General features: G+C 62.4%; 3 protein-coding genes across 5 annotated transcripts in view; 1 reads left to right on the top strand and 2 right to left on the bottom strand.

Moving 5' to 3' along the window:
- The window catches only part of SPNS2 (SPNS lysolipid transporter 2, sphingosine-1-phosphate), a 33,183-nt gene extending 28,430 nt beyond the window's left edge, over positions 1-4,753 (top strand). The window contains exons 7-13 of the mRNA XM_062215754.1: positions 43-195; positions 289-478; positions 723-788; positions 2,437-2,535; positions 2,625-2,788; positions 3,115-3,161; positions 3,542-4,753. Of these exons, the coding sequence (XP_062071738.1) occupies positions 43-195; positions 289-478; positions 723-788; positions 2,437-2,535; positions 2,625-2,788; positions 3,115-3,157 (715 nt within the window). The 3' untranslated portion in view covers positions 3,158-3,161; positions 3,542-4,753. The remainder of the gene's footprint in view (positions 1-42; positions 196-288; positions 479-722; positions 789-2,436; positions 2,536-2,624; positions 2,789-3,114; positions 3,162-3,541) is intronic.
- A 105-nt stretch (positions 4,754-4,858) lies between these two features.
- Positions 4,859-17,884, bottom strand: MYBBP1A (MYB binding protein 1a). Its single transcript, XM_062215753.1, has 26 exons — positions 17,646-17,884; positions 17,371-17,466; positions 16,749-16,832; positions 16,590-16,664; positions 16,381-16,488; positions 14,168-14,343; positions 13,905-14,072; positions 13,658-13,775; positions 12,882-13,171; positions 12,571-12,681; positions 11,777-11,902; positions 11,526-11,693; positions 11,330-11,429; positions 9,615-9,711; positions 9,348-9,499; positions 9,024-9,110; positions 8,794-8,937; positions 8,535-8,708; positions 8,295-8,446; positions 7,263-7,491; positions 7,036-7,161; positions 6,881-6,949; positions 6,573-6,686; positions 6,321-6,422; positions 5,706-5,854; positions 4,859-5,567 (listed from the first exon to the last, which is right to left on the bottom strand). The coding sequence occupies exons 1-26, from the start codon at positions 17,835-17,837 to the stop codon at positions 5,036-5,038; spliced, it is 3,939 nt and encodes a 1,312-aa protein (XP_062071737.1). The 5' UTR covers positions 17,838-17,884; the 3' UTR covers positions 4,859-5,035.
- Positions 17,885-19,971: 2,087 nt separating this feature from the next.
- Positions 19,972-22,357, bottom strand: GGT6 (gamma-glutamyltransferase 6). Of its 3 annotated transcripts, none has more exons than XM_062175030.1 (4): positions 22,227-22,357; positions 21,421-21,619; positions 21,217-21,316; positions 19,972-20,993 (listed from the first exon to the last, which is right to left on the bottom strand). In XM_062175030.1, the coding sequence occupies exons 1-4, from the start codon at positions 22,355-22,357 to the stop codon at positions 19,972-19,974; spliced, it is 1,452 nt and encodes a 483-aa protein (XP_062031014.1). The 3 variants fall into 3 exon arrangements, with proteins under 3 accessions (XP_062031014.1, XP_062031013.1, XP_062031015.1); XM_062175029.1 differs by having other exon boundaries at positions 21,217-21,330; positions 21,417-21,619; XM_062175031.1 differs by lacking the exon at positions 21,217-21,316 and having other exon boundaries at positions 21,417-21,619.
- Between the last annotated feature and the right edge of the window lie 3,638 nt (positions 22,358-25,995).

The following is a 25,995-nucleotide window of genomic DNA, read 5'->3' on the forward strand; positions in this document are numbered from 1 at the left end:
TCCCAGTCCTAGCTCAGAGCCGCTGCCCTGGCCTCTCCCCAGCCGCAGCTACGTCTTCTCCTCCCTGGCCACGTCGGCCGTATCCTTCGCCACGGGCGCCCTGGGCATGTGGATCCCGCTCTACCTGCACCGCGCCCAAGTGGTGCAGAAGACGGCAGAGACCTGCAGCAGCGCCCCCTGCGGGGCCAAGGACAGGTGGGCAAGGGGGCGGGGGCGAGGGAGAGCCGACAGGGCAGCCCCTGCCGTCCCCACCCCCAACCCGTGCTCCTCCACCCTCTGTCCCCACAGCCTCATCTTTGGGGCCATCACCTGCTTCACGGGCTTTCTGGGCGTGGTCACGGGCGCAGGAGCCACGCGCTGGTGCCGCCTGCGAACCCAGCGGGCCGACCCTCTGGTGTGCGCCGTGGGCATGCTGGGCTCAGCCATCTTCATCTGCCTGATCTTCGTGGCTGCCAAGAGCAGCATCGTGGGTGCCTATGTGAGTGCAAGGGGGAGCGGGGTGATGGGGGAGCTGGGCCAGAAACGTGGGCAGCCTCGCTGTGTCCATGGCCTGTTCAGGGACTCTGGGAGCCCTCGGGACAGTGGGCAGGTCTTGAAGTCTCTGGATAATCTCAGATTCTGCTGGGAGATGTGGGGCAGGGGTGAGAGGCTTTGGGGGCTCCCTGCCTGCAGCAGCCAGGGGTGGCAGGGCCCCTGACGGCGGTCACACTCTGTGCCGGCAGATCTGTATCTTTGTCGGGGAGACACTGCTGTTCTCTAACTGGGCCATCACGGCGGACATCCTCATGGTAAGCCAGGCGGCTGAGGTGGCTGCGTGCAGACTTGGGCCTCTTGACCTCACCGGGGTGGGGGTGGGGGGGTTGGCTGCGGCAGGGAGTGGCAGGAAGGGATCAGGGGTTTGGGGGTGTGCATAAGGGCAGGCCCTGAGAACAGAGAGCTGGGCAGGCAGATGGGGCGGGCTGTGGAGGCTGGGCGCGTCTCAAGGCTCAGGTTTGTGGCTGGTAGTGCCAGGCTGGCACGGAGGTGGTGCTGCCTGCCAGTTAGCCTCCTCCAGGGTCTGAGCCGCCATGGACCCGCCTCTCCCAGCTCCGCCTGGGTCCCAGGCGTGCCTTCCCGAGTGCCTGCGGCTGGCCAGGGTGGACAGAGGCTGTCTTCACAAGGCCAACAAAAGGCTCCAGACCAGCCAGCTGGGCACAAAGGGCTCTGTCTGAGCGGCCAGCCAGCCGGCCGGCCGGGGCCTGTCCCCCTGGTGGGGACCGGAGCGGGGTGGGAGGAGCCAGGAGGGGGTTGTGCAGCAATGTGTGGCAGAGTAGGGTTGATGTGACACCTGCTCCTACCCTCCAGGCCGGGGCTGGGAGGGGACTCAGAGGAGACAGTGCAGGGACCAGTGGTGGGGAGGGGGTCTGGAGGGGCCAGGCAGGCCCTGGGCAGGGTGGGAGGATGCTTGAGAGTCCAGGATAGGAGCCTGGGCCCCGACGGCCCCCGCCAGCTCCTCTACCTCAGGAGGCCTTGCCCTGGCCTGCCCTGGCCTTCCCTGCGCACCTGTTACCCCAGGGCTGCCTCTGCGCATGGACTGGGGGGAGGGGGGACGGTGTGACTCAGCTCTGGCCTCAGTGTGGAGCCAGGCAGCGTCAGGGTGGAGTGGGGTTACTGCACAGGCCATGGGTGAAGGTGGGAGCAAGAAGTGTTGGAATCCAGTGCCCTTCCCTCCCCCCCAACCCCCTTGCAGGGGCAGCCCTACCAGGGTCTGGGTCCCAGAGAAATCTGTCCCAGTTTATTGTGTCACAGCCAAGTGACTAATTAGTGCTAGAAATGGGGCCACACTGTCTCATCAGATCCAGGTCTCTTCCTGCCCCTTCAGCTCTCCCCCCCAGGAGGGTGCCCCATGGGCACTGCTGCCCTCACACGCGGTCCACAAAGGCGGGGCCAGAGCTTGGGGGTGGAGGGCTGCCTGGGGCCCAGAGCTGGTTCTCGGGAGCTGGATCTGCAGCCCACTGGTGCCTGGCATCATGGGATAGGTGGGGGCCCTCCCAGGCTGAGTCCTGCCTCAGGCCAGCTGTCAGCCTAGCTGGGTAGGCATGGGGAAAAAAACCAGGAGACTAGCTGTGAGAGGCGCGGGTGCCTTGGGGATGCAACGTCTCTGGGCCTCAGTGTCCCCAGGACCAGAGCCCAGTGTGGGACAGCAGGCAGCTTGGCCACACAGCAGAGGGCAAGCTGGCAGAAGCTTCGCCATGTTGTGTCCCCCCAGGAACCAGGGTGACCCCAATTTCTCCCCTCAACTGGATGTGGGGGGGGGGGGACAGGTGGAGGGGATGCTCCGGGTGGGAAGGGCAGAGCCCAGGTCCCCAGTGAAGCAGAGATGGTCAGGAGAAAGGCCAGGGGCTGGGTGTCCGGGAGTGAGGGACCCCTCGCCCACTGGCCTATGCCTCTCCACAGTACGTGGTCATCCCTACACGGCGGGCCACGGCTGTGGCCCTGCAGAGCTTCACCTCGCACCTGCTGGGGGACGCGGGCAGCCCCTACCTCATTGGCTTTGTGAGTAGCCCAGGCAGGGGGTGAGGGTGGTGGTGGGGGCTCCTGGAGGTGGCCTGCTTTAACCGCCCCCCGCCCTGGGCCCCCCGCAGATCTCGGACGTGATCCGCCAGAGCACCAAGGACTCGCCGCTCTGGGAGTTCCTGAGCCTGGGCTACGCGCTCATGCTCTGCCCCTTCGTGGTGGTTCTGGGGGGCATGTTCTTCCTCGCCACCGCGCTCTCCTTCCTCAGCGACCGCGCCAAGGCCGAGCAGCAGTGAGTGGCAGGGGGTGGAGCTGGGAACCGCCCCTCGGCTCCCAGCTCACAAGCCTGGGTCTGGCCGGGCCCCCCTGGGTAGTTGAGGACTTGGGGTTTTCTCAGCAGGGACCTCTCCTATTCCTCTTGTTTCCTGACTTCTTTCTCTTCTGCTCTTTCCTCTCTCTCTCTCCTCTCCCTACCCCTGGGCTCTCCCACTTCCCCCTGGGGCTGACGAGGTCCCTGCCCAGCACCTCCGCTCCGCTGGCCCCCGTGATGCCACGTACCAGAGCTGTGCCCGGCCCCCGCTGACGCATCACCCTGACCCCCGCCCGTCTCTCCCCCAGGGCGAACCAGCTGGTGATGCCGCCCGCATCCGTGAAAGTCTGAGACGGTGAGTGCAGGCCAGGCTGCTGGGCGCCGCAGCCCTCCTCCCACCAGGGCCTGCTTACTGACAGCTGGCAGGGGTGGGGAGCAGCTCCTTCCAGTAACCCCGCAGGCCCCCCTCCCCAGGGCAGGGGCACAGGTCAGGGCTGCACTGGCCAGGAACTCCCTGCTGTTTGGACTGCATCCTCCCAAGTCCTCATGGAGGTGCCAGCGGTTCACTCCTACTTGGAGTGGGGGCTGTAGCTTCCCAGCAGTGCACACCCCGGGGTCATGGCCCCTGAAGCCAGGCAGTAGGCCTGTTTTCCAAACAGCAAGGGAAGCCAAAGGGTGGGGGAAGCCTTGGAACGGTGCCCAGACCCCTCCCCTGACCTGGATCCCTTTCCCCAGGTGCTGCTGGGACCATGAAGACTCCACCCTCCTCCCTGGCCTGGGAGGTGTCCTCCAGCATCCTGGACCTGCTAGGCTATCCTCAAGCCTCCTGTATGACCCATGGCTGGGTCCCCACCCTCTCTGGGCGGGGACTGCTGAGTGGCCCTGGCTCCAGGAGGCCGTGCCCTCTGTTAACCAGGAAGGCTTTGTGTGCTGGAGCCACGCGGCTGAGCAGACTCCTGGTTTTGGGCCACAGGGGCCCTGGAGCCAAAGAAGACTGCCTCGAGTGGGATCTCCAGCAGAGCCTGGCCCGCTGCCGGCCTATGTGACCTTGGGCAAGTCCCTGCCCTCCCGGGGCCGCGGGGTCAGGGGGCTGGACTTTCCCACGCAGCCTGCCTGCCAAGGCGCACTCTGCCGCTGGGAAGAGCCACCGGAGTCTACAGCACCCGCAGGAGGGACGGCCCCGACTTCAGGGCGACAGTTCAGGTGCTGAGGCCCCCGAGGGGACACTGGACTCCACCTGGCAAATGGAGCTGGCCACTTGTCCCAGCTGCACACATCTGTGCCCCAGGTGAGACCTCTGGGTTCCTTACTCGCCTCTGTGCATAGGGCTGTGGCCCTTAGAGCACTGTCCACCCCATCCCTGAACCCACTGCTTTCCCCCAGGCTGGGCCTGCGCCAAGGGCAGGGCCCAGGGGACCATTCCCAGAATCTATGGGGCAGGGGCCAGAACTCTGGCTGCGTGGCAGGAAGCAGCTATCGGCCCGGCTTCCTCCCTGAGAACAAGCTTCTTGGAGGGCCCCGAACACCAGCTGCTGTAGCTCATGCACATGGCCACACTCGACAGCTTCCCCAGGCCTTCACCCCACTCCCATCTGCACCCAGACCCTTATCCTCATAGCCACGCCAGGGTGCAGCTGCCAGGTTCACACCAGCCCCCCCCCCCCCCTGCACTCAAGGTGCTTCTGGTGGAGGGGCGCCCTTGCAGCCAGGAGTCCCCACCAGCTGCCATGGACAATGCTCTCTGCCCCTTAGCACCCAGCCGGCTGTGACTTCAGTGGTGTGCAAGCTAGTGCTCCGTCCCCACCCTGCCGAGCTCTGGGGCACCCTGGGGGCCTGACCCTCCCCCCAAGACCACCCTGGCTCCCACCTCTGCCTTGGCCGGGGCCCCAGCGATGTTTTCTTGTTGTACAAGAACCAGGTCCAAGTGTTGCCTCCTCTTCCTTCCGGAAGCCAAACTGCTCCTTTATTTTTTAGAGCTGCTCATTGTGAATCTCAGAGTCTTAAGAGAAGCCAAATATATTCCTCTTGTCGATGGAGAAATAAACCTATTTAAATGAGGCCTGTGGCTCCGGTAGCACGGCGGGGGGCAGGCCTGTCACCTGCACGCCCCCTGCCAGGCCCACAGCGCTGCCCCTCAGGGGCAGCGCCAGAGGCTGGGGCTTGTATTAAAATTACCATGAAAAAATAGGCGTCTCTGGGGCTGCTGGGGGGGGTGGCGGGGGGCTGTGCTCAGGGCGTTCGCACCTTCGCCTTCTTCTTCTTGGCCCCACTCTGGAAGAGGAGTGGCCCCCTGGTGGACAACGACAGCCTGGCCTTCTTCCGGAGCAGGGCCGACTGGGGAGTCTTGCTGGAGACCCCCTTTTTGGGAAGGGCCTTGGGACGCTGCTTTGCACCTGCAGGCTCCGTGGGGGACGCGGGAGTGGCTCCATTCACCTGGGCTGGCTTCTGGGGCTTCGGGGTCCTGGCCGGGGTGGCAGCAGGGGCTGGACGCTTGGCAGGGGGCGTTCCGTTGACCTGGGCCTGGGCAGGAACTTTGGCCTTCGTCTTCTTCCTCTTCTTGCCTGTGCTGGGGGGTGGGTCTGCAGCGGCGGCCGGCGCGGCCGGCTTGGCCTCCTCGGGTTCCTCTTGCGGGACGTCCTCAGACTTGCGTTTCTTACGCTTCTTGGTCTCGGGCAAGAACCCCTTCTTCTTCCGCTTCATGCTAACAGGGCTCTGGGGAGCCCTGGGGGCTTCTTTGGCATCCTTCTCCAGCTTGGGGCGCCTGGAAGGACGTGAACAAGGTAAGAGAGTGTCCAGGGACGACAGGAACCACTGCCGCTTGGTGGTCTCATGGGACCCAGGCCACCTGGAGCGTGTGCTGCCCCTCCCCCCCAGGGCGGAGCCTCCCGCGGGCACTTACTGAACCCCCAGGCTCTTCATGGCCTGCCAGTACAGGTCATACAGGCGGCTGGAGCTTCCCGCCTGCGGCCCCTTCTGCCAGCTCTGTGCCAGGTTCTGCTGCTGGCCCTGCAGCACACCCAGGAGCCCAGTCAGGTCCACGGTCAGCTTCTGCGGAGGCAAGAGAAGGCTGGGGCTCTCCCCGGATCCCGGCCCTGTCCCCCCACTCTTGCCCAGGTGCACCTCTCCAACAGCCCCCGGTGCGCACTGGGACCCTCAGCCACTCCTGCAAATCCTGGGTCTTTCTCCACTGGGGAGGAAATGGGGCCGGCTGGAGCCCCCTGCACAACAGCAGCTTCTGAGCCTTGCCTGCTGCTGACACCGCTGAGCCCGGACTCCCGCCCCCTCCAAGCGCTGGGCTGGCCCAAACCCATGCTCGCCTCCTCCTGGGGCACTGCAGACCCCACCCCTCTGTGCCTCCAGGTGTGCCACGCTGACACCTGGGACCATCCCCAGCTCAGCTCCTCACTGCCCCTCCCACTAGCTCCAGCCCTTCCTGGGCTTCTCATGCCACTCCCACCCTCCCGACACCGGCACTGCCTGGCCCAGGCAGGGCTGCACGACCGCCTGGGCTCACCTCGTGGCTGATGGCCCTGAGGACACTGTTGAGCAGCTCCAGGGACGACCGCTCCTTCTGCTGCTCAGACTTGGTCTGGGCCGTCCCCAGGGCCCGCAGGTTCTGGGGAAGAGGATGGGGTCACTTCCTTGCACCCCCAAGCGTGACCCAAGACCCTCCTGTGGAAGCTGGAAGCCAGAGGGAGGAGTGCCCCTGAAGAGGGCCAGATCCCAGGGAGCCCTCCCTGCGTGGTCCCGGGCCTGACGGCCGTACCTCAGTGAGCCGCGCCACAACCTGGCCTATCAGCTGCCTCCACTCGTGGTCCTCAAAGCACTGCTTCAGCTCCCGCATGGTCAGAGTCCTCTGGAGCAGCAGACAGGCCTGGACCTGGGACAGGGACAAGGCGGTCATGGGGGGGACACCGAGGCCTGGGGCAGAACCTCAAGTGCCCAGTGTCCTCCATACAGTTCCCAGGGCGTGCCCCAAGTGCTCCGCCCCCTTGGCACTGCGGGTGGGTGCTGGGCCACAGTACTATTGGGTAACCAGGCAGGCCCTGGGCTGGGATCCAGGAAGTCGTTTACCTGGTTGTGAGGCCGTGTTGAACCTGCCAAGTGCTGGACCAGGACCGGGAGCAGGCTCTTACAGATCACCTGGAGGGGTGGCAGGGGCCGTAAGGTGGGGACCAGGCTGGGCGGGGGTGTGGGGGGAGGCGGCCAGAGGTGGCGCTGGCACTCACCGGGTAGCGGGAGAAGAGACTGAGGAACATGGGAACGGTCAGCGGGCTGTTGCGCTTGGTCAGGAACGAGCTCAGCGCGGCCAAGTACGCTGAGGTCACGCGGTTCAAGTCCAGGCAGCTGGCAGCCTGGGCCAGGTCAGAGAGCCGGGGTGAGACCGGGAGGAGAGTCCGCGGGAGTCACAGCCCCGCTGCCCCGCTGGGTGGCGCCCGGGGTGGCACGCGCTCACCTGTGGGCTCCGTGTCTTGGGCTTCTTCTGGCTCTTCTGTGTGCACTTCTCGGCCGGGCTGCCCTTCAGCACCCGCAGCAGGTAGAGGGAGCCATTGAAGTGGTAGAGGGCGACGGAGGAGTCAGCCTGGTGGCCAGCTCGCTGCACCAGCTGCTCCAGCTGCGCGTGCACGGCCTCCGCACGGCCGCCCACGTCCTGGCAGCAGCGCCGCGCGCGGAACAGGTGGTCCCTGTGGGAGGGGGCGGAGCTGACCACCTTGCTCTCCACCCAGCAGAGCCAACCCAGAGAGGGACCTCAAGTCCCATTTCACGGGTGGGGAAGAGACGCAGAGAAGAAATGGGATTTGACCAAGGCTGCAGAGGGCCCAGGCCTGGCCAGGGCTCCCATCCACACTCCTCGCCTGTGGGTCAGTGGACTCCAGCTCTAGACACCGAATCCAGGGCCTGTGTGCTCAGAACCCACTGTGGCCGGCAGGCTGGGGACAAAGTGGGGCCACTCGTCTGCACACATGGATGCTGGGGCCGGCATGGGCTGTGTTGGGGGTGCACTGGCAGCGACCCTCCCTCTCCTCTGCCCCCTCCCCAGGCTGTGTTGGCAATGGTCTCGAGACTCTCCAATGCCTGCAGCTGCTCTCGGCCTACAGACAGCCCTTCCAAACCCTTCTCCGTCCCAGACCCCTCCCCATGCCGGGGCTCCTGACCAAGACACTACCGTAGCCCCTGGCACCGCCTTTCCACAGCTCCAGGCCTGCTGCTGCTTCTCCCCACCACAGTGCACTCCCGCCGTCTCGCAGCCACTATCACTGCAGGCCCACTCGCTCAGGTGGCCACTGCCACATGACAGCTCAGGGCAGGTGGTGGGGACCCCGGCCCTCAGCTTTGAGGGTATGGACGGATAGACTAAGGACTGTGTGAGGACCTGCATGCTGTGTGCCTCTTGGGCTGCAGTGGCCAGGGCTCATGCCTTGGACCCCGGAAAGCCCAGCTCTCTGGAGCCCCAGGAGCACCCGCCCACCCGCCCCGTGGCGCTCACGTGAAGATGCGGGCTGTCTTGTGCAGCAGGTCACGCTCCTGCTTGCTGCCGCCGCCGCTGCACCGGATGATGCTCAGCAGTGGCTCGATCAGCTCCAGGACCAGGGGGTGCTCGGGCTGCTTGGTCACCAACACCTCGACCAGGTCCAGCACCTGTGGCCGGGAGGGGCGGGTGAGCCCACGCACAGCCCGGGCCGGGGAGGGCGCCGTGGGGCTGGGTGCTGTGGGGCTGGCTCCTCACCCGGATCTGGAAGTCCCGCCGGAGCGCCTTCTCCTTCTGCAACTTGTTCTTCTCGTCCCGCCGCGCCTGGATGCGCAGCTTCTGCTCGGCGAAGAGGCTGGCGAGGTTCTGGTCCAGCGCCATCATGGCGTCATCTCCCAGCTCCTCCCCATCGTCCTCGCTGTCCGCGCCACCCTGAGGGGAGAGGCTCGCGGTCAGCCTGGTCGTGGACAGCACACAGGCAAACACGGCCCCTGCCGACCCCCGGCTCCTTGCTCACCAGCGCCTTCCCGGCCCGCAGCACTTCCATCAGCTGCTCCCGGAAACCCGGGTCCACATCCCCGTCGCGCTCCTCCTCCTCGCTCTCGTCCTCGTCGTCCTCCCCCTCACTCTCTGAGTCCTTGTCGTCCTCCTCATCCTGGTCCTGAGAGGCCAGAGTGTCACCCTCCCCTCGGCCCCGGGCCTGTCCGCAGCTGCACCCCCCCGGGCCCTGCCCCCCCGCCCCCGCACCTCCACACTCCTCGCCTGCTTCCCAGCGGCGACGTCGGTCACCACCACGTTGTCGTCCGCATCCTGGCCGCTCTCGGGGTTCACCACCTACGAGGAGACCAGGACGCTGCCCTCTCTGCCCCCCTCAAAGTGCCGGGCCTCTGGCCGCCTCCCCGGCCCAGGTGCTGTCCACAGGAGGCCGAGAGCAGGCTGGCACAGCAGCTCAGACTCTTAGGCCACGGTGAAGAGGCCGAGGGGGCGGTGACGTGGCCTCCGCAGGAACAGACCAAGGTACTCAGCGAACCCCCCCTCCATGGGAACCGTTTCCCAAGGGCCCCAACTCACAGCCAGGATCAACTGCAGGGCCCGTGGAGTGAGGTGGGGGCAGATGGGGCCAAACACACTCCGGGCCACCTGGCGCATCAGGTGGCTGGGCTGCGCCAGCAGGGACAGCAGGATCTCCACCATCACTTCCACCCACGGCGGCTCCTGGGCGCCTGCAGTGGGGAGAGGGCGGAGCTAGGCAGGGTGCCGTGGACCTAGCCGAGCCCCGGGTCCCTCTCATGCTTTCGGCCGTGCCCTGCCCACCCTGGCCCAGGAGCCGTGACCCACTGATGGCCTTGGAACGGGGTCGCTGGGCCTTCTCCTCCATGCTCTTCTTGATGCAGGCCTGGATGTCCCCGAGGAGGTCACAGCTCTCTGTAGGAGACTGTAGGCAAGGCAGGACACAATCAGGGGCCTGGTCCCGTTCCCAACCCTTACAGACCTGGGTGAGAGGCTGGCCCGGCTGTCACCAGGGGTCCAAAACAGAGAAGTCTGGGGCAGCCTTCTGGGGCAGAGCTGCGCTTTTGTGCACCTGCGATGTAGTCACACGACCCACCAGTGCCCAGCAATCAGTCCCCGGGTTCCTCGCGGGCCTCCAGAGAGGCCTAGCCTGACAAGACCAGTGAGAGGCACCAGGAAGACCGCTCACAATTCCGAGTTATCCCTGGCCCATGCATGAGGCACGGCTGACAACCAGTCACTATCTGCAGTCCATCTCGTCAGGATGGCTGGGTTCCAGGCCCAAGCCCGAAAAGCAGTGTGACCCGTGATGCCCAAAAGGCGGGCCTTTTCCTTATGCCCCAGAGGGCAGCTCCAATACTGGAGGCCGCGGCCAGGGCCGTGCTGCAGCCTCCTCTCTCCAAGGCCAGAGCTCCCAGGGCCTGGGACAGGCTCTCTCACCTGCTCTAGAATCATGGGGCCCTGCTGCTCCCCAAGAACTGGCAATCAGTGCTGTAAGGGGCACGGGGGCTGGACTGTACCCACACAACCCGTCCCCAGGCTGGGCTCACGCTGCCCACGGCCTAGCAGCAGAAACCGTGGGCAAGGAGGGACCTGGCAGAGCGCACGATGCAGCCCTGGGAAACCTCCACTGAGACCCAGGCTCAGAGTGAAGCAGCAGCCGCGAGGGCCGGGGTGGTGCCGGCACTGAAGCTCCAGGAAGCTCGAATCTCCTTGCTGGAAAGCACGGGCAGGGAGCCAGGGGCCTGGGGTACTCTGCTGGGAGAGGCAGCAGTTCTAGCCTATGACACCATGTGAGACACAACGTTCCTGGACCCCTGTGGGGAAACACCCATCCCAGCCTTGACCACCAGCTCTGCTGAGGGAGGGGAAGATGTAAAACAGGACTCCAGGGGCCAGCACCCCAAATCCTAGCACCAGTTCAAGTCCTGGCTGCTCCACTCCCAATCCAGCTTCCTGCTAATGCACCTGGCAAAGCAGGGGGAACGGCTTAAGTGCTTGGGCCCCGGCACCCACATAGGAGACCCACAGAAAGTTCTAGGCTCCTGGTTTTGGCCTGGTCCAGGCCGGGCATTTGTGGCCACTTGGGGAGTGAACTAGAAGACGGAAGGTCTTTCTCTCTCTGTCACTCTTTCAAATAAAACAAAATAAAAACAAAAGCAAACCAAACCCAGGATCCTACCACCGGTTCACAGGCAATGTCTCCGTGGGGTGGGGCCTCGCTCCTGGTGGGGGGACAGCTATGGCCTCTGGGGAGGCTCTGTGGGATGGGTGGACTCCGGGCTGACAGCTGTGTGGCACTGGGTAGGTTGCTGTGCCTGTTTCCCCACCTTATTTCAGGGTGGCGGGGCTCACACAAGACAATGTGTGCAGAGAGCGCAGATCCCCAGCTGGAGCCCCGGTGGCAGACGGGTTCCCTGGGTTCTCATCCCAGCCAGAACAGGGTCCTGGGGAAACCTCCCTGCTTCAAGTCCCCAGAGCCACCCCTGGTCGCCCAGACAGCACCTAGTCGCCCAGGCCCCTTCCCTGCCAGACCGCAGTACCTTGAAGAGGTTGATGCCCACCAGCAGCAGCAGGTGCTGGAAGGCAGCGGCCTTGGCCTCTGAGGAGCGGGCCTCCAGCTCCTTCAGTGTCTGTAGCATCCTGGGGGAAAAGGTCATGGTCACGGTCACGCTCTCAGGCCACCCCGCCAGTCACTCCTGGGGTCCCCTCCCACTTCCCAAGGTCCCAGGTTCTCACTGGTCCCAGGCCTCGCGCTGCTCCGTCGTGAAGGGCGTCACAAGGGCCACATTGCGGCTGTGGTTTAACAGTGTGTTTGCCAACTGCACCAGGCGGTAGGTCCAGGACTGCCCGCCTGGGCCCTGGGCTGCCGCCTGCTTGAGCTGCGTGCTGAGGGCCTGGAGCAGGCTGCACAGACAGTGGGGTGAGGTCACAGGGCGGCCCGGGGACAGCCACCTCCTTCTCCCACCCCCACGCCGCCCCAGGCTCACCTGAAGAAGGCACTGCCAATGACCTCTCGGCCCCGGGTGTCCAAAGGCGGGGAGAACTGCTGCTTAGTTTCCGGGATCTGGCCGGTGGGCTTCTTTGTTTTGAAGAACGAATGGAACAAGCAAAACCTGCGCCAGGAGAGCACAGGCTTGTTGCTTTTTTCCCAGGTCTATCGTATTGTTATTTACCGGAAATGCCAAGCAGTAGAGAGAGAGGTATCTTCCATCTGCTGGCTCACTCTCCAAATGGCCAGGCTGAAGCTAGCAGCCTGGAGCCTCACCCAGGTCTCCCACTTGTGTGGCAGGGCCCAAGTACTAGAGCCATCACCCACTGCCTCTCAGAACACATGAGCGGGAACCTGGATTAGAAACCTAGTATCCAGGACCCAGATCGGCCCGATATGGGATGTGGGCGTCCAAAGTGGCGGCTAACCCGCTGCGCCCTGCCATGCATTTGCATAGTCTCCCCCCCCCGGAAGACAGCACTAGGCCAAGCATTCTGCTTGGGGCAAGCCAGAGCCCCTCCCTTGCTTGGAACCACGGTGAAGCCACACCATCACTTCTGTGAACGCAGCGAGGGGAAAACGAGCCTCGGCTCCATGCCTGGCCCAGCTAAGGCAGGTGTCAGGCAGGCACAGGCTTTCCTGAGCCCGAGGCCCCTGCAGCCCTGTACTCCCAGGCTCCCGAAGAATCCCCTACATCTCTCTGTGCCGGGCCCCACAGACAACTCGCTGTGAAGGCTCCTGGCTCCAGGGGGCCCACCCGGGAAGAGGCCAAGGGCCCGAGCACATCCGCACCTGGCTAGCTGCTCGATCAAGGCCTCCTCCTTCCCCTGCACTAAGTGGTCCACCAGGTTGACCATGCGATGGATGATCCATTTCCGCAGCCGGAACACAGCTCGCTCAGGCCTGGGGCGGGAGTCAAGGTCATGTTTAGAGATGGCAGAAACAGGCCACCCCTTGGTGTCCCCGACAGGTAACCAAGGTCCCCCTGCATGGGACTAGGTGAGGACACTGAGGCCGCCTTGGAGAGCCAAGGCCCTCCTCTCCCTCCCTTCTGTGGTATGGGGCCACAGCCCTATGGGTGGGAGGGTCCCAGGCCCACTCACACGTGGGGTGTGGTGTCCTGGGCTTTCTTCTGGCTGTTGGTGCTGAAGTCAAGCAAGGAGTCCAGGTCGGGCTGGAGAAGCATGCCCTGCAGCCAGGCCACGTAGCCCTGCAGGGCACGGGGGCTCAGGAACCGCAGCACACGCCAGAAGGTGGGCACGACGGGGAGGCCTTGGTTGGTGACGGACGAGAAGGCCACCAGCACCATCAGCTGCCGCTCGGGGTCATCCTGGCTTCCCTCCAGAAAGGCGTTCACGAAGTCGGTCATCTCGGGAACAAACCTGTACTTGTTCTGGAGGCGCGAGAGTCAGGCTCAGTGCTGGCCCCCCCAGCCTCTTCCACGGCAGGTTTAATCCCAGGCCCGGGGCTCCCCTGCCCCCGTATCCAGCTAGGCTGTGCCTAAACTCTCTGTAGCTTCCCCATTGCTCTGCTCCACTACTGCCCGATGCTACAGCCTCCTGACGCCTGGCCGTGGGTGGGGTCAGGCTGCTTTCCTGGCCAGCCAAGACCACCCGGAGTCCACACCCCATTACACCAGCTTGTGGCAGTCACCCTGGGGTTCGGACGCCAGCCCTGCTCCCATACGTCCTATCAGCCAGGGGCCATGAGCCCCGTGTTTCGTGCAGCAGCTTGTCTGATCCAACACCCTCTTGGGCAGGGCTGTTCCTACTACAGTTTCAGACAGGAAGGACTTGGAGGCAAAGGGGTCCTGGCAGGTCACCTCACCACGAGGGCAGCGATGCCAGGCCCCAGGTCCTCCACACAGGAGGGCACCCACCTGAACTGTGATCGAGTGCTCCCCGAAATAGCGGATCAGGTCCCCCCGCAGCACCAGCTGCAGCTGCTCCTTGGACAGCAGGGGCAGGGCCGTGCCCAGCAGGCGGAAGCACATGTAGCTACGGGGGAGCAGGACAGAGCCGAGTCAGAGCCCTGCTTCCCTGGCTGGGCCTCGGGGTGACGCCCCTGGCCACCCCGCCCCCAACAGGCGGGGAAGACCCCAGGACAAGCGCCGCACGCACACGCACCTGACCGGCCAGAGCTGCTTCTGTAGCAGCCCCTGCTCCACAGCTTGCTTCCAGAAGCGAGGAAACTTGTCCTCCTCCAGCGCCAGCTGCAGCACGCCCAGGGCCACGGCGGGCAGCCGCTGTTCCTTCTTCACGGAGGCGGCAGCCGTCCTCAGCACGTCCACCAGCCTGCGGCCAACAGGTCGTAGGGGTGGCTCAGGGCCAGGCGCCCAGGGCGGCGGGCACACCGCGGGGGGCCCCGCTCCACCCCCCCGCCCTCACACCTGGGGATGTTCTCGTCGGAGAACAGGTCGACAGAGCCCATCAGCTTCTCCAGCTTTGCGGGCACCTTCTTCCGCGCCAAGAGGAAGAGCGCCAGGTGCTCCGGGGAGCTGAGCACCACATCCAGGTCGGCCTTGAGCACCTTGGGCAGCATCCCCTGCAACACGGCCTCCGGCACCTATGGCAGACACAGGCTCAGGAAGGCGGCACCCTTATCCTCCATATTCTTCTCCCTGGGGGTGTGCCCTGCGTCGTGGGCCTGGCTGCCTACATACAGCCTGTCTCGGGGGGATGGCCACGGTCTACCCCCGGCCTCAGGATCCTTTCAGGCCATTCCTTATAAGCAGCTCAAATTCCCAGAAGCCGGGTTTTTAACAAGCACCCCGATGCCACCCGCCTGGAGGTGCCCTTGGACTTCTCCCTTCTCAAGGTTTCAGAGCCACTTCTGACACAAGGAGCTCTGAGCCAAACACTTCCTGTGGGGAACATGCCAGTCCCTGCCCTCTCCTACAGTGGCAAAGGGCTCCCTACCCCAGGTTCCCAGGTAGGGCAGGGGCGCCCCCAAGGGGCCAGCCTTGAGCACACAATAGCAAACGAGCCTAATGCCCTGCCACATGCAGGGCCCTGCTCCAGAGCCGCGCTGCCCAACCAGACAGCCGCCAAACACTTGCAATGGGGAACGGGCAGGCACGTTGCCTGGTGGCTGAGACACCTCCTCCCTGTCGCAGTGTCTGGATTTGATAGGATACACAGCTCCTGACTCCGGCTTCCTGCTAGCGCAAACCCCGGGAGGCAGTGGCAATGGCTCAAGTGACCATGGGCCCCTGCCACCCACGAGGGACACCTGGGTTGAGTTCTCAGCTCCTGGCTCTGTCCTGGCCCTGGCCCAGCTGTTGCTAGAATTTGGGGACTGAACCAGATGTGACAAAGTCAAACGAAAGTTTAACCTGGATGGAATGTGTTAAAAGTATACAACGCCGAGTTTCTGGACTTAATATGACAGAATATAAATATAAAATATCAACAATTTTCCAGATGGCATGTCACAATGAGCTTCAGATATACAAGGTTAACGACATTACTCAACCACATGTTACTTTTTAGCTTTCCCCAGATGCTTACTAATAGATTACAAACTGTATCATCTTTGTACCTGGTATTTCAGAGAGTTTGCAGAAAATGGAATCGAAAGGTGAGTTTATGGGGCCAGCAGTGTGGCTCCACTTCCCATCCAGTGCTCTGGGAAAGCAGTGGAAGCTGGCCCAAGCGCCTGGGCCCCTGCACCCACGTCGTGGGAGACCTGCAAGAAGCTCCTGGCTCCGGATTTTGGGGAGTGGGCCAGCGGATGGAAGAGCTCTCTCTCTGGCTCTCCCTCCCTAACTCCTTCAAATAAATAAGTAAATCTTAAAAAAAAAAAAAAAGAGGTGAGTTTATTTTGGCACAAAACATTTTCAAAATCCACATACATGGGGAGGTGTTAAAAAGTTCATGGAATATGTATCTTAATGAATATATATATATATAAACTTGTATCAAATCATATTTTCATATCCCATCTTGACTGAACTTTCTACTTTCAAATAAGTTTTCTGAAAGTTACAGACAGTAAGAGATATATCCTATATCGAGTCTCCCATGTGGGTGCAGGGGCCCAAGCACTTAGGCATCTTCCGCTGTTTTTCCCAGGCCGCTAGCAGGGAGCTGGATCTGAAGTGGAGCAGCTGGGACTTGAACTGGTGGCCACGGGGATGCTGGGAGACAGCTTAATCCCCTGCGCCATGATGCGGGCCCCTCAACTTCCACATCCCTTAAGACATGTTGATTTACTTCTTTGAAAGACAGAATGAGACAGGCATGGAGAGACAGAGATCTGCTGGTTCACTCCCCAGATGGCCTCAGCGGCTAGGGCTGGGGCAGGCGGAAGCCAGGAGCTAGCGCAGGTCTTCTGCGTGACTGTCAGGGACTCAAGCACTTGGGCCGTCGTCACTGCCTCCCCAGGCACATCAGCAGGAACCAGATGGGAAGCAGAGCAGCCAGCACTCAAACAAGGCCTCCGATATTGGATGCTGGCATTGCAAGTGGTGGCTTACCCGCTGCACCGCACCTTTAAACAGGACCCTTGTGTGGAACAGGGCTGGCCTAAAGCCTCCTCATCCACCACGGCATTTCCACATCGGGCAGTGTCACCCAAGGCCCAGAGCTGGGAACCCCATACCTCAGAGAGGATGTCCACCAGGGCCTTCTGGGGCTGCTCCTGAAGGTGGTTGTGGTGCTGGGCCAGGGTCTGCAGCAGCTTCACCGACTTCATCAGTGCCTCCTGGTCCTGGGACGCACACAAGGGCACGGGGTATGAGCAGGGCGTGCCAACGGCCCCCCAACACTGCCATGCCAGTCCCCGCCCCATTGTGTCCCCAAGGTCCTTACCTTCACCAGACGGCCCGACTGAAAGAGGGCTAGCACCCCAAACAGGTTTGCAAAGAGACTGGGTCTCATCGTGGCCTAGAAAAGGATTCCAGGCCCAGGTGAGCCAGGCCCAGGACCCCCCCAGCCCCGCCAGCCCTGCACCCAGCCCTCCCCGCTCACCTGTGGCACCGAATCCAGCCCGTATTTTTCTTGGATCTGCTGCAGGATGCTGCACAAGGGGATGTCTTCAAAAGACTGCAACAGCTGCCAGGGGCAGTGGCAGGAGGGAGAGAGGGGCTCAGGGCGGTGTTCCAGCCACGCGCCAACCTTCTCCCTCTGTTTCCCGGAAGCCTGGGGACCCTCCCCACCCCTCCCCTCAAAGTTCTCTCTGAAGCTGCTCTCACACACCCGAACCCTGCCGCTCTACCCCTCCCCCACCAGGGCTTCTAGGTTGCTGAGAGCCCCCAGATACCCTCACCGCCTGCTCCGAGCTCCCTTCAGGCTGACCCTAACGGGCTGCGAGTTCACTGCTCTTCCACGTCCAAGTTCCTCGCACAGCGCCCGAGGGGGCTGAGCGCCCTGGGCCTTGCCGGAGCCGACCCCAAACCTCAGCACTCCCAGCAAGTGCACCCCAAAGCTGGTCAACGCACGGACCATCACTTAGTCCCACTCACTCCCCATTCCACCTGCCAGGACCTCTCGGCAGGCAGGCCCTGCTCCCACCTCCTCCACGTTAAGGCCGGCCTCCCATTGGCTCAGCTGCCCCGACCGGCACGGCCTTCTCCGCCGGGAGCACCCTCACCTGCGCTAGGGCCAGGCTGTAGCACGGTCGAACGTTTTCTCGCCCCACCCCGAGCCCAGTGATCAGGCGCTTCAGGGCGTATTTCATCTCCGACCCCTGTGAAAGCAAGCGCATCGTTACCGACGAACGAGGACACCCACCAGCCTGCCCTCGCCCACCCCGGCATCCAGGACCGCGGAGCACGTGCTCTGTCCGGCCCCCGTGCCACAGCCGGGGCTCGCCGCCGCCCCCGAGCGGGGACGCCCGTGGCGCCACGGCCCCGGCCGCCGCCATACCCTGGGCCTCGTGCGCAGGTACTCCAGCAGCTTCTCCGTGGCCTCCAGCCGCGTCTGCTGCTCCGGCTTCGCGATGTCCCAGAAGAAGTCCAAGAACTCGCGGCTGTGCTTCAGCAAGCCGCGGCGGTCGGCTTCCGCCACCGCCTCCGGAGACATCGGCTCCGCCAGCTCCTGATCCTCCATCTCCGCCATGCTCCCGAAACACGTGTGCGGCGCAGACCGTCGCCTCCGGGTCAGGTCGCGGCGCCTGCGCGCTGGATCTGGCGCCGGGGCGGGGCCTGGGAGGGAGGCGGGGCCTGGGAGGGAGGCGGGGCCTGGGAGGGAGGCGGGGCCTGGGAGGGCAGTCCTTCCGCCCTTCCTCCTCTTGGCTCTTCCGCCCTCACTGGGGCGGTAAATCCTCGCCCCGCAGCTCCAGGCACCCGGTCGGCTTCGCAGCTCACTGCAAGTCTGGAGTCTCAGGGGAGCACATCGATCCTCTAGTCCGAGGGCGGCCCCTGGGCTCCAACATGAAGCCACCCAGGAGTGAAACCACCCAGGAGTTACTGATTCAACGATTCCTGAGCGCCTACATTCGGTAGGCTGGGCTAGGCGGTGGTAACAGGGCCCCTGCTGAGCAAGTAGACAGGTATATTTTAAAAAGACAATTAGGGAGAAAATAAAGAAGGAATGCAGGGGTCAGAGGGAAACGCACTGCACCTGTTTAAAGATATACTGGTGTAGAAGCCTAAGCCTCTCCCACCTGTGGCCCTAGCATCCTATATGGGCGCCATGAGACCCAGCTGCTCCTCTTCTAATCCAGCTCTCTGCTATGGCCTGGGAAAGCAGTGAAAGATGGCCCAAGTCCTTGGGCCCCTGCACCTGCGTGGGAGACTCAGCAGCTCCTGGCTACTGGCTTCGGATCAGCCCAACTCCAGCCATTGCGGCTATCTGGGGTGTGAACCAGCAGATGGGAGAACTTACCCTGTACCTTTCTCTTTAACTCTACCTCTCAAATAAATAAGATCTTAAAAATACCATCATGTTACTCACAACAGCAATTTAAAACTTGTGAATTATTTAAAAAAAAAAAAAACCAACCATGATTTCCTAGGGCAAAGATTGAAGGGGACAAAAATCCCAGGAGGGACCTAAGCAGTGGAGCAAGGCCGCACAGGATGGCAGGATGGGGTGGTCCTGCAGTTTCTTACGCAGGGGCCAGCGCCGGTCACATGTGCATTTTTCAGGTTATTGTGGCTGGTTCTTGTGTGGTGGGCGATGGACTGCAGGTGGTCAAAGGCAGGGACAGGAACTCCAGTTGGAGACAATGATGTATGGGTCCCAGGTAATAGGACAACAGGTCAGATACTGGCTAATTTGGAGCTGGCCAGGGTAGGCAATGGGTTATTACATGTTGGGGAAGAGGAAAAGAGAAGGAAGCCAGGTTTGGGACTAAAAGAACTGTGTGGATTGGGGTGCCATGAGAGAACGGGGGGAAAATTCTCTTTGGGGCTGGGGAGAGGCGGGGAGGGAGGGTTCTGTGAAATCAGAGATGCCTTTACCATGGGTGGTGAGGGGGGTGCTGGTGGCCGTGCCTGTGGCCTGAGCAGCTCTTTCCAGAACACCCTTGTCCAGCTCCAGCCCGGTGTACAGGAACCCCAGGACACCTCCTTCTCAGCCTCTCAATGGCTGCCCGGCTTGGCTCTCTGTTCTCAAAAGTGAAAGTGACGATTTACCTTGCAAACGCAGCGCACAGGAGGTAGCTGATGATCAAAACAGGGAGGCGCTGAAAGCCGCCAGTGCAGGCCTTGGCCGTCTCTGGGGACTGGTCACTCGCGCTGCCCGGAGGAAGCCCTGGACGGCTGATGGAAAGTGAACCAAGAAGCAGGAAGGGGACTTGGCATCCCGGAGACTTGACCTTTATTTTGTGTCCAGTCCAGCTGAGGGAGAGCCGTCCAGGGCGGCTTAAAGGGGAGGATGGGGGATGCCAGCAGGACACGCGGTCTGTCTGCCCTGCGCCACTGGGGCTCAGAGCCCAGGCAGGGGCTTGGTGTTCCTCCCTTTGTCCCAGAGCTGGGTGGATTAGCCCTCGGCTGTTTGCTCCTCCTAACCCTCAGGTTCCTTAGCTGATAAAAGAGCCAGAAATTGCATCCACGGAGAAGGTTTTGAAGGATGACCGAGCTGGCCCCGGATGCCAGAATTCGCATCCAGGTCACTGACTGGGCCAGAGGTTGTGGACTGAGCCAGCAGTGAGAACATGATTGATACACAGTCTTTGGGCACTTGACTTGCTGGCTTCGGCCCCCGGGCCTGAGACAACAACTCTGCTCCCTACCAGACCCCCCCTCCCTTAGAACCCCTGGAAGGGGCAGCAGCCACTGGGGACACTGGACACGTGGGCGTGTTCTGCATGGGCAGCCACCTGGAGCAGGGTCCCTTGGCCACAGGTCCCGGGGTTCGCTGTTGATCCATGCTGGTGCTGGGTTTGGGACCCTGCAAGATGGCTGAGCAAGGCGTGAGTCATGGCTTTGGCCATGTGTGGGGTCCCTGAAGCCACCAGCCCTAATACATCGGCCTCCATGTCGTCCGAGCTGCCACGGAGGATGAGGGGGCAGGCCCAGGTGCTAGGTGCAGATCTGGCCACCAGGTTGCTGAGCAGAATCCCTGTGCTCGGGGAGAGGTGTCCCGAGCCGAAAGAGCCATTGAGGGAGGAGGCGAGAAGGAGCACAGAGCCACTGCTGTCCACGGAAGCCAGGACGCTGCTCCCAGGGGTCCTGGCAGTTTGCAGGAGCGGTGGGCAGGGGTTGGGACTGGGTGCCCCCGAGTGTAGGGCTGCTTCCAGTTGGGTCAGCAGTTCTGGGCCAGCTGAGGGGCTGGGTGTGGTAAGCAGGAGGCCCTGGGGCACGGGTAGCTGCAGTGCCGGCTCCAAGGTGGGTATGGGCTGCGCTGGGGGCACCTCCAGCCCCAGGTCTCCGGCCAGCAGGCTCAGGAGGGCATCCCCAGCAAGGGCTGGGGTGGGGGCAAGCGCTGCCCTGCGTAGCACAGCTGCCAGCTGTGGGTTGGTGGCTCTGGCCCCAAGGCCCAGGGGGGTCCCATCAGCGTGGCAGAGCAGTGGACAGAGGCCCTTGGCGCCCTGGGCTGCTAGAGCCCTTGCCAGAGTTGCATCCACTGGGAAGCCCTCTTGAGCCAGCTTGGTGGGCCCCAGCAGTAGACGTGGCCAGGACAGATGGCCGAAGCGCGCATGCAGCAGGTGCAGGGTGGGCAGAGTTGTGGGCAGCCCCAGGCCTGGGGCCAGTGTCTGGGCTGGGCCCGACGTCAGGGCAGTCGAATTGCCTGAGGAGCTGTTGAGGAAGAGGCCCCAGAACGTGGCACCTGCGAGGAGACAAGGGAGGCACCCAGGGGTCAGGGGCAGTTCCAGGTGAAGGGTCACAGACTTGTCTGAGGGCCAGGTTAGTGACAGAGTTTGGGATCAGGGGTTAACTCAGGGCTCCCAGTCTGGGTCCTGCTCCCTAACCAGCCTGGGGGTCAAGGCTGCTGACCACCAGAGACCACCGAGGCCCTGGCGGGGTAGCCATCTGGCGTCTCGGTCACTCACCTAGCCCTGTGGCATGAGGGTGCACCACTGCCAGGCACAGAGCAGCGCCCACTCCGGCGTCCACGACGTTTCCTCCTGCAGTGAACAGCTCTCGGCCCAGCTGGGAGCACGTGGCTGCAGCGAAGAAGCGACTGTCATAGGGGGGCCCGGGACCAGCGGCCCCCGCCCGGACCCCTCCCTGAGCTGCCCCAGGCGCTGACCTGCAGGGCTGATGATGGCACCGTGGTGGTAGACGCCAGGGCGATGGGAGTGGCCCCCAGGGGGAGGGGCCGCAGAGTCCAAGGCTGCTGCCGAGCCGCCCCTGGTTCCGAGGTGCCTGACAGCCAGGGAGCAGGCAACGGCCAGCAGCAAGAGGGCAGCTGCTATTCGGGCCCAGGTTCCCGGAAGCCCACCGAACTTGTTCCTGCGGAGAGGGGCGTCCTGAGCCAGGGCTGGGCGGGGGGGCACTGGAGAGCTCCAAGAGAAGCCAGGGGATGGTCCCCCAAATGTTTGCTTTTACAAGAGGAGTATGGCTTTGCCAAGGACACAAGGGGGTCCAGGCAGAGAGCCCAGTGTGGGCAAAGCCATGGAGGTGAGGAAGAGCTTGGGGAAACTGAGGCTAGCTTGGGAGGGAGTGCCTGGAGAATCAGGGTCAAGCCAGTTGGGAGGCCCCGAGGGAGGCTTGACAGGTGGTGGGGTGGTGCTGGTGGGTGGGGCATGAAGCAGGGCCCAGCCAGGTGCAGGCCCCTGTCTGCCTGGCAGGCGTCACCCATGCTGGGGGTGGGGTCTGCGACCTGTGGCAGAGCAGCGGACAGCCCAGGGGCTGGCTTGGTACAAACATCCCTCCAGACACAAGGACCTTGGATGGACTGGTTCAGGCTGGGTCTGGGACTCTGGCCCAGGGTCCCCCACTCAGCAGGAAAGTCCCTGGAGCTGAGCCAAGCACAGGCTGCCTGGCTGTCCTTAGGGGCTCCGGACAGAGGGACTGGCTAGCCTCTGACCCGAGAAGCCCAGATCCCTCCCTGACTCACCCAGCGGCGCCCTGGGGCCTCCAGGGGTTGGGAACCAGTGGCTCTGCTGTCTCTTCTTCCTCTTCGTCCTCTAAGCTGGGCTCCCAGAGCTGTAGCTTCTGGTAGAGCACTGGCTGTGCGGCGGGTTCCATGGCCTCCCTGCCAGCTCCAGCCCTCCTGCCCTCCTGCCCACCAGCCTTTCCACTGAGACTCGGAGGCCCGGCCCCAGTGGGCGGGCTGGAGGTGTGGTGACCTTGGGAAGGTGGCGTCGGAATCTAGAACAGGTCTGGGCAGGGTGCAGGCAGGGAGGTGGCAGGGAGCCTGGCCCATTAGGACATGGGCCTGAGGGGCTCTCACGACAGGTTCCCAGCGCAGCTGCCTCCCAGGAGTCACAGCTCCGGGAACTTAAGAGGCCCAGCCCTACAGCCACCCACCCGCCTTGCCACCCCAGACGCCTGCTGGGCCCCTCCCCTGGGGGGAGCAGCCCGAGTCCCTGGCCTGTCCAGACTCCAGTCCAGGGACTGGGGACTTGACTTAGAACTATAGCTCCATGGGGGAATCTGCTCTCTGGCTGGGGTCAAGGTTCAGCCCAAGGTTACTGGGAGGTCACAGTTTTACTGTCTGAGGATCACTGCTTGGGTTGGCAAAGGCAACACCCTGGGCACGTCAAATGGCTCTTGTCCAGCAGGTGGCGCCATCGCCTAGAAACCCTGAGTTTTCTTGACCTTTCCCCTGGGATCCCAGTCAAGGCCCTAGTCTGTGGCCAAGCAGCGCTACCAGTGTTAATAACAGGCCCATACTGGAAACTGCCCAAGTGCCCATTGTCACCCCAGTGAACGCTGTCAGTCGCACCCTGGGATCCTCTGCCGCCATAAGAGTGGACCACTGACAATTAGGTGCAAGAAGGAAGTGGGCATGGGCGAAGGGCGCACACGCTGTGCGCTTCCTTTATGGGCCAGGAAGTCCAGAGGCCGGCAGGGCTGCTCTCTGCTCCTCAGAGGGCGAACGGAGGAGGACCAGGTGGTGCTGCTTGTTAATCTAGGGTTGGTTCCTGGTTGTGTGGGTGTGTTTTGATAAAGCATCAGGCTGTGCGTTTATGACCAGGGCACTTGTCAGCATATGGCGCGTCAATAAAAATATTGCTTAGAGAGCTCAGGTGTTTTCTCCATGAGCGCAGCAAGCACACACAGCAGCCGTCTTCTCATCCTACGTGTTCCTCCAGCCACTTTCCCTGCTCACGGCCTCGCCCTCTGCTGTCACCTGGGGAGCTTGTTAGGCAACACGGCTGGGCCCCTCTCCCAGGGGTTCTGGCTGGCGTGGGGAAGGGGCAGGGAATGGCTTTCCTAACTCCCAGGTGCTGCTGAGGCCAGAATCCTGGAGCCAAATGTTGAGTAGTTCCAGGCTCCAAAATCAGGTACACCTGCCGTCTTCACGGCCTTGCCGCCCCTCCCCCCTCCCCCCCTTAGTCTGCTACAAGCCAATTCCCATCCCCAAGCCCCAGAGAAACCTTCACTCTAGATGTGGGGACTTCTTGGATCAATAAAAAACAAAGGGGGGGCATTTGGCTCAGTGGCCAGGGGGCCACCTGGGACACCTGTGTAACTATCAGAGTGCCAGGGTTCCATGCCAGGTCTCACTCCAGACTCCCTCTTCCTGCCTTTGGGGAGTGAAGCAGAGAGTGGGAGATCTGTCTTTCAAATAAAAAGTGTAAAAGCCAAAGCCATCAGCGAGAGCCAGCAGCGCCGGCTTGCCACCTTCTCGGGGGCACTGGTGGTTGTGGGGGGATCACAACGAGGGTCCTCATGCAGCAATTCGATTCCACTTCCTGTCAGTGCATTGCGGGGAGGTTGGACCCTCTGGATGAAGGCCAGTCCTTCCTTCCTGGACTGCAGTTGAACCCCGCCGAGGGCTGCCCCCAGCTCCCGCCCCAGCCTCAAGGCTCCCTTTCTCTACAGCCACGGCTCTTGGCCCCTGCCCTGTCCAGCCAGCAGCCCTCTGCTCTGCCCAGCTCTTTGGGATCAAGGCCTCCTGCCTGGGACCTTGCCCTACATAGTCTTTTTTTTTAATTTATTTTTTGACAGGTAGAGTGGATAGAGAGAGAGACAGAGAGAAAGGTCTTCCTTTTGCCGTTGGTTCACCCTCCAATGGCCGCTGCAGCCGGTGCATCTTGCTGATCCGAAGCCAGGAGCCAGGTGCTTCTCCTGGTCTCCCATGCGGGTGCAGGGCCCAAGGACTTGGGCCATCCTCCACTGCCTTCCCGGGCCACAGCAGAGAGCTGGCCTGGAAGAGGGGCAACCGGGATAGAATCCGGCGCCCCAACCGGGACTAGAACCCGGTGTGCTGGCGCTGCAAGGCAGAGGATTAGCCTGTTAAGCCACGGCGCCCTACATAGTTTTATTCCTGCAACTCTGCTGGGGCAGTACTGCTGGTTAGCAAAGCTCCAATTCCATGCCAGATGGGCTCTGGGGCCAAGTGGCTTTCAGGCCTAGGCAGCCGCAGGGGCAGATGGAGTCTGTCTGGGGAGCCTGCCGGGCGGTGTCTGGCATCGGTTTCAAGAGACCCGAATGTGGCCCGGTGTCTGCCCATGACCCACTGTGTAATGGCAGGAGAGCTTTTTAAGCTCCGAGCCTTGACTCCAGCTCTGTGAAATGGGATAACAATACCCATCCCCCCAGGTTGTCGTGAGGGTTGAGCAAGAGTTACCTCTTGGGATGCTTGCAGACCTGCATGCCTCGTTCCTCCTCTCCTGACCCAGTTTCCTGCTCATGCACGTCCCGGGTGGCAGCAGATAGCTCAGGTACTTCCGTCCCTGACACCCATGTGGGAGACCTCCCGGCTTCGACCTGGCACAGCCCTGCCCCTTACTTGTTGCAAATATTTGCGGGGGGGGGGGGGGGTGAACCAGCAGATAAAAAACCTCTGTCTCTGTCTCTTTGCCTTTCAAATAAAACGAAAAAATAAGTAATTAAAAAAGATAGGGAAAAGAGCAACTAGGCCAGGGTTTAGTAAAGGATAGATCCTTCCAAAAACCTGAGTTCCTTTCTCTCTGTTTTACGGGCACCAGTCTCTCCCAGTGCTGAATGGTATGGGAACCCCACCTCCTGCAACTGCCTGGCCACGCACGTGCACACACGCTGTGTTATCCTGGAGGATCACCTGGCAAGGTTAAAAAGAAAAAAAAACAAAAACAAAAACCGCTCCCACCCAGACAGACCAATGGAATCATTAAATCAGAACCTCTGGGTTGGTGCGGCAGCCACGGAACTCACCTGCAGTGACTTAAACAAAAGCACCCATCTCCCGGCCCCTCTTTCTGCCTCAGACCCACACCGATGGAAACAGTGTCTCGGAGAGCCAGCCCTAGCCCTGCAGTTCTTAGAGCTCCCCAGGTGAGCCTATGGGCAGCCAGGTGAACAGGAGGACAGCTGTTGTTGCTAATGCCCCGGGGATGGGCTTGGCGGACACTCACACTGGGCGGGGCCACAAGCAGCGAAGGGCTGGTGAGCCCTCGTCTACCCAGCACGTCCTCCCGCAGGCTGGTGCTCCCTCCACCCAGGAAGGATCCCAGACAAGGAAGGGTACCGGCCAGCAGCTGGCACTTCTACAATCTGTGCAGGCTCCAGAAAGCACACTCCTGTCCGTCCTCTCTGGCTCAGATCTGCTCCATGTGTTTATCGTATCGAAGACTTGCCCCAGGTTGATGCTTCTATAACTGGCCACCTGGGGCATGCTGGGATTGGACTCTAATGATAGATTTGGAGACAATTTGGGGGTGGAAGCAGTGCTTTTC

Source organism: Lepus europaeus, chromosome 18 (genome assembly GCF_033115175.1).
Source record: "Lepus europaeus isolate LE1 chromosome 18, mLepTim1.pri, whole genome shotgun sequence".
Taxonomy (NCBI): domain Eukaryota; kingdom Metazoa; phylum Chordata; class Mammalia; order Lagomorpha; family Leporidae; genus Lepus; species Lepus europaeus.

Bases quoted from the DNA above. Each gene is read 5' to 3' on its own strand.
- MYBBP1A (XM_062215753.1), bottom strand. From the start codon at position 17,837: ATGGCGGAGATGGAGGATCAGGAGCTGGCGGAGCCGATGTCTCCGGAG. The intron at 9,111-9,347 runs GTGAGTTGGGGC...GTCTCCTCGTAG, and splicing joins CCCTGCAGTTGATCCTGGCT to GTGGTGAACCCCGAGAGCGG. The intron at 8,709-8,793 runs GTGAGCAAGGAG...CTCTCCCCTCAG, and splicing joins TGCGGGCCGGGAAGGCGCTG to GGTGGCGCGGACAGCGAGGA.
- GGT6 (XM_062175029.1), bottom strand. From the start codon at position 22,357: ATGGAACCCGCCGCACAGCCAGTGCTCTACCAGAAGCTACAGCTCTGG. The intron at 21,331-21,416 runs GTCAGCGCCTGG...TCTTCGCTGCAG, and splicing joins TGCCATCATCAGCCCTGCAG to CCACGTGCTCCCAGCTGGGC. The intron at 20,994-21,216 runs GTGAGTGACCGA...GTCTCCTCGCAG, and splicing joins CCCTCATGCCACAGGGCTAG to GTGCCACGTTCTGGGGCCTC.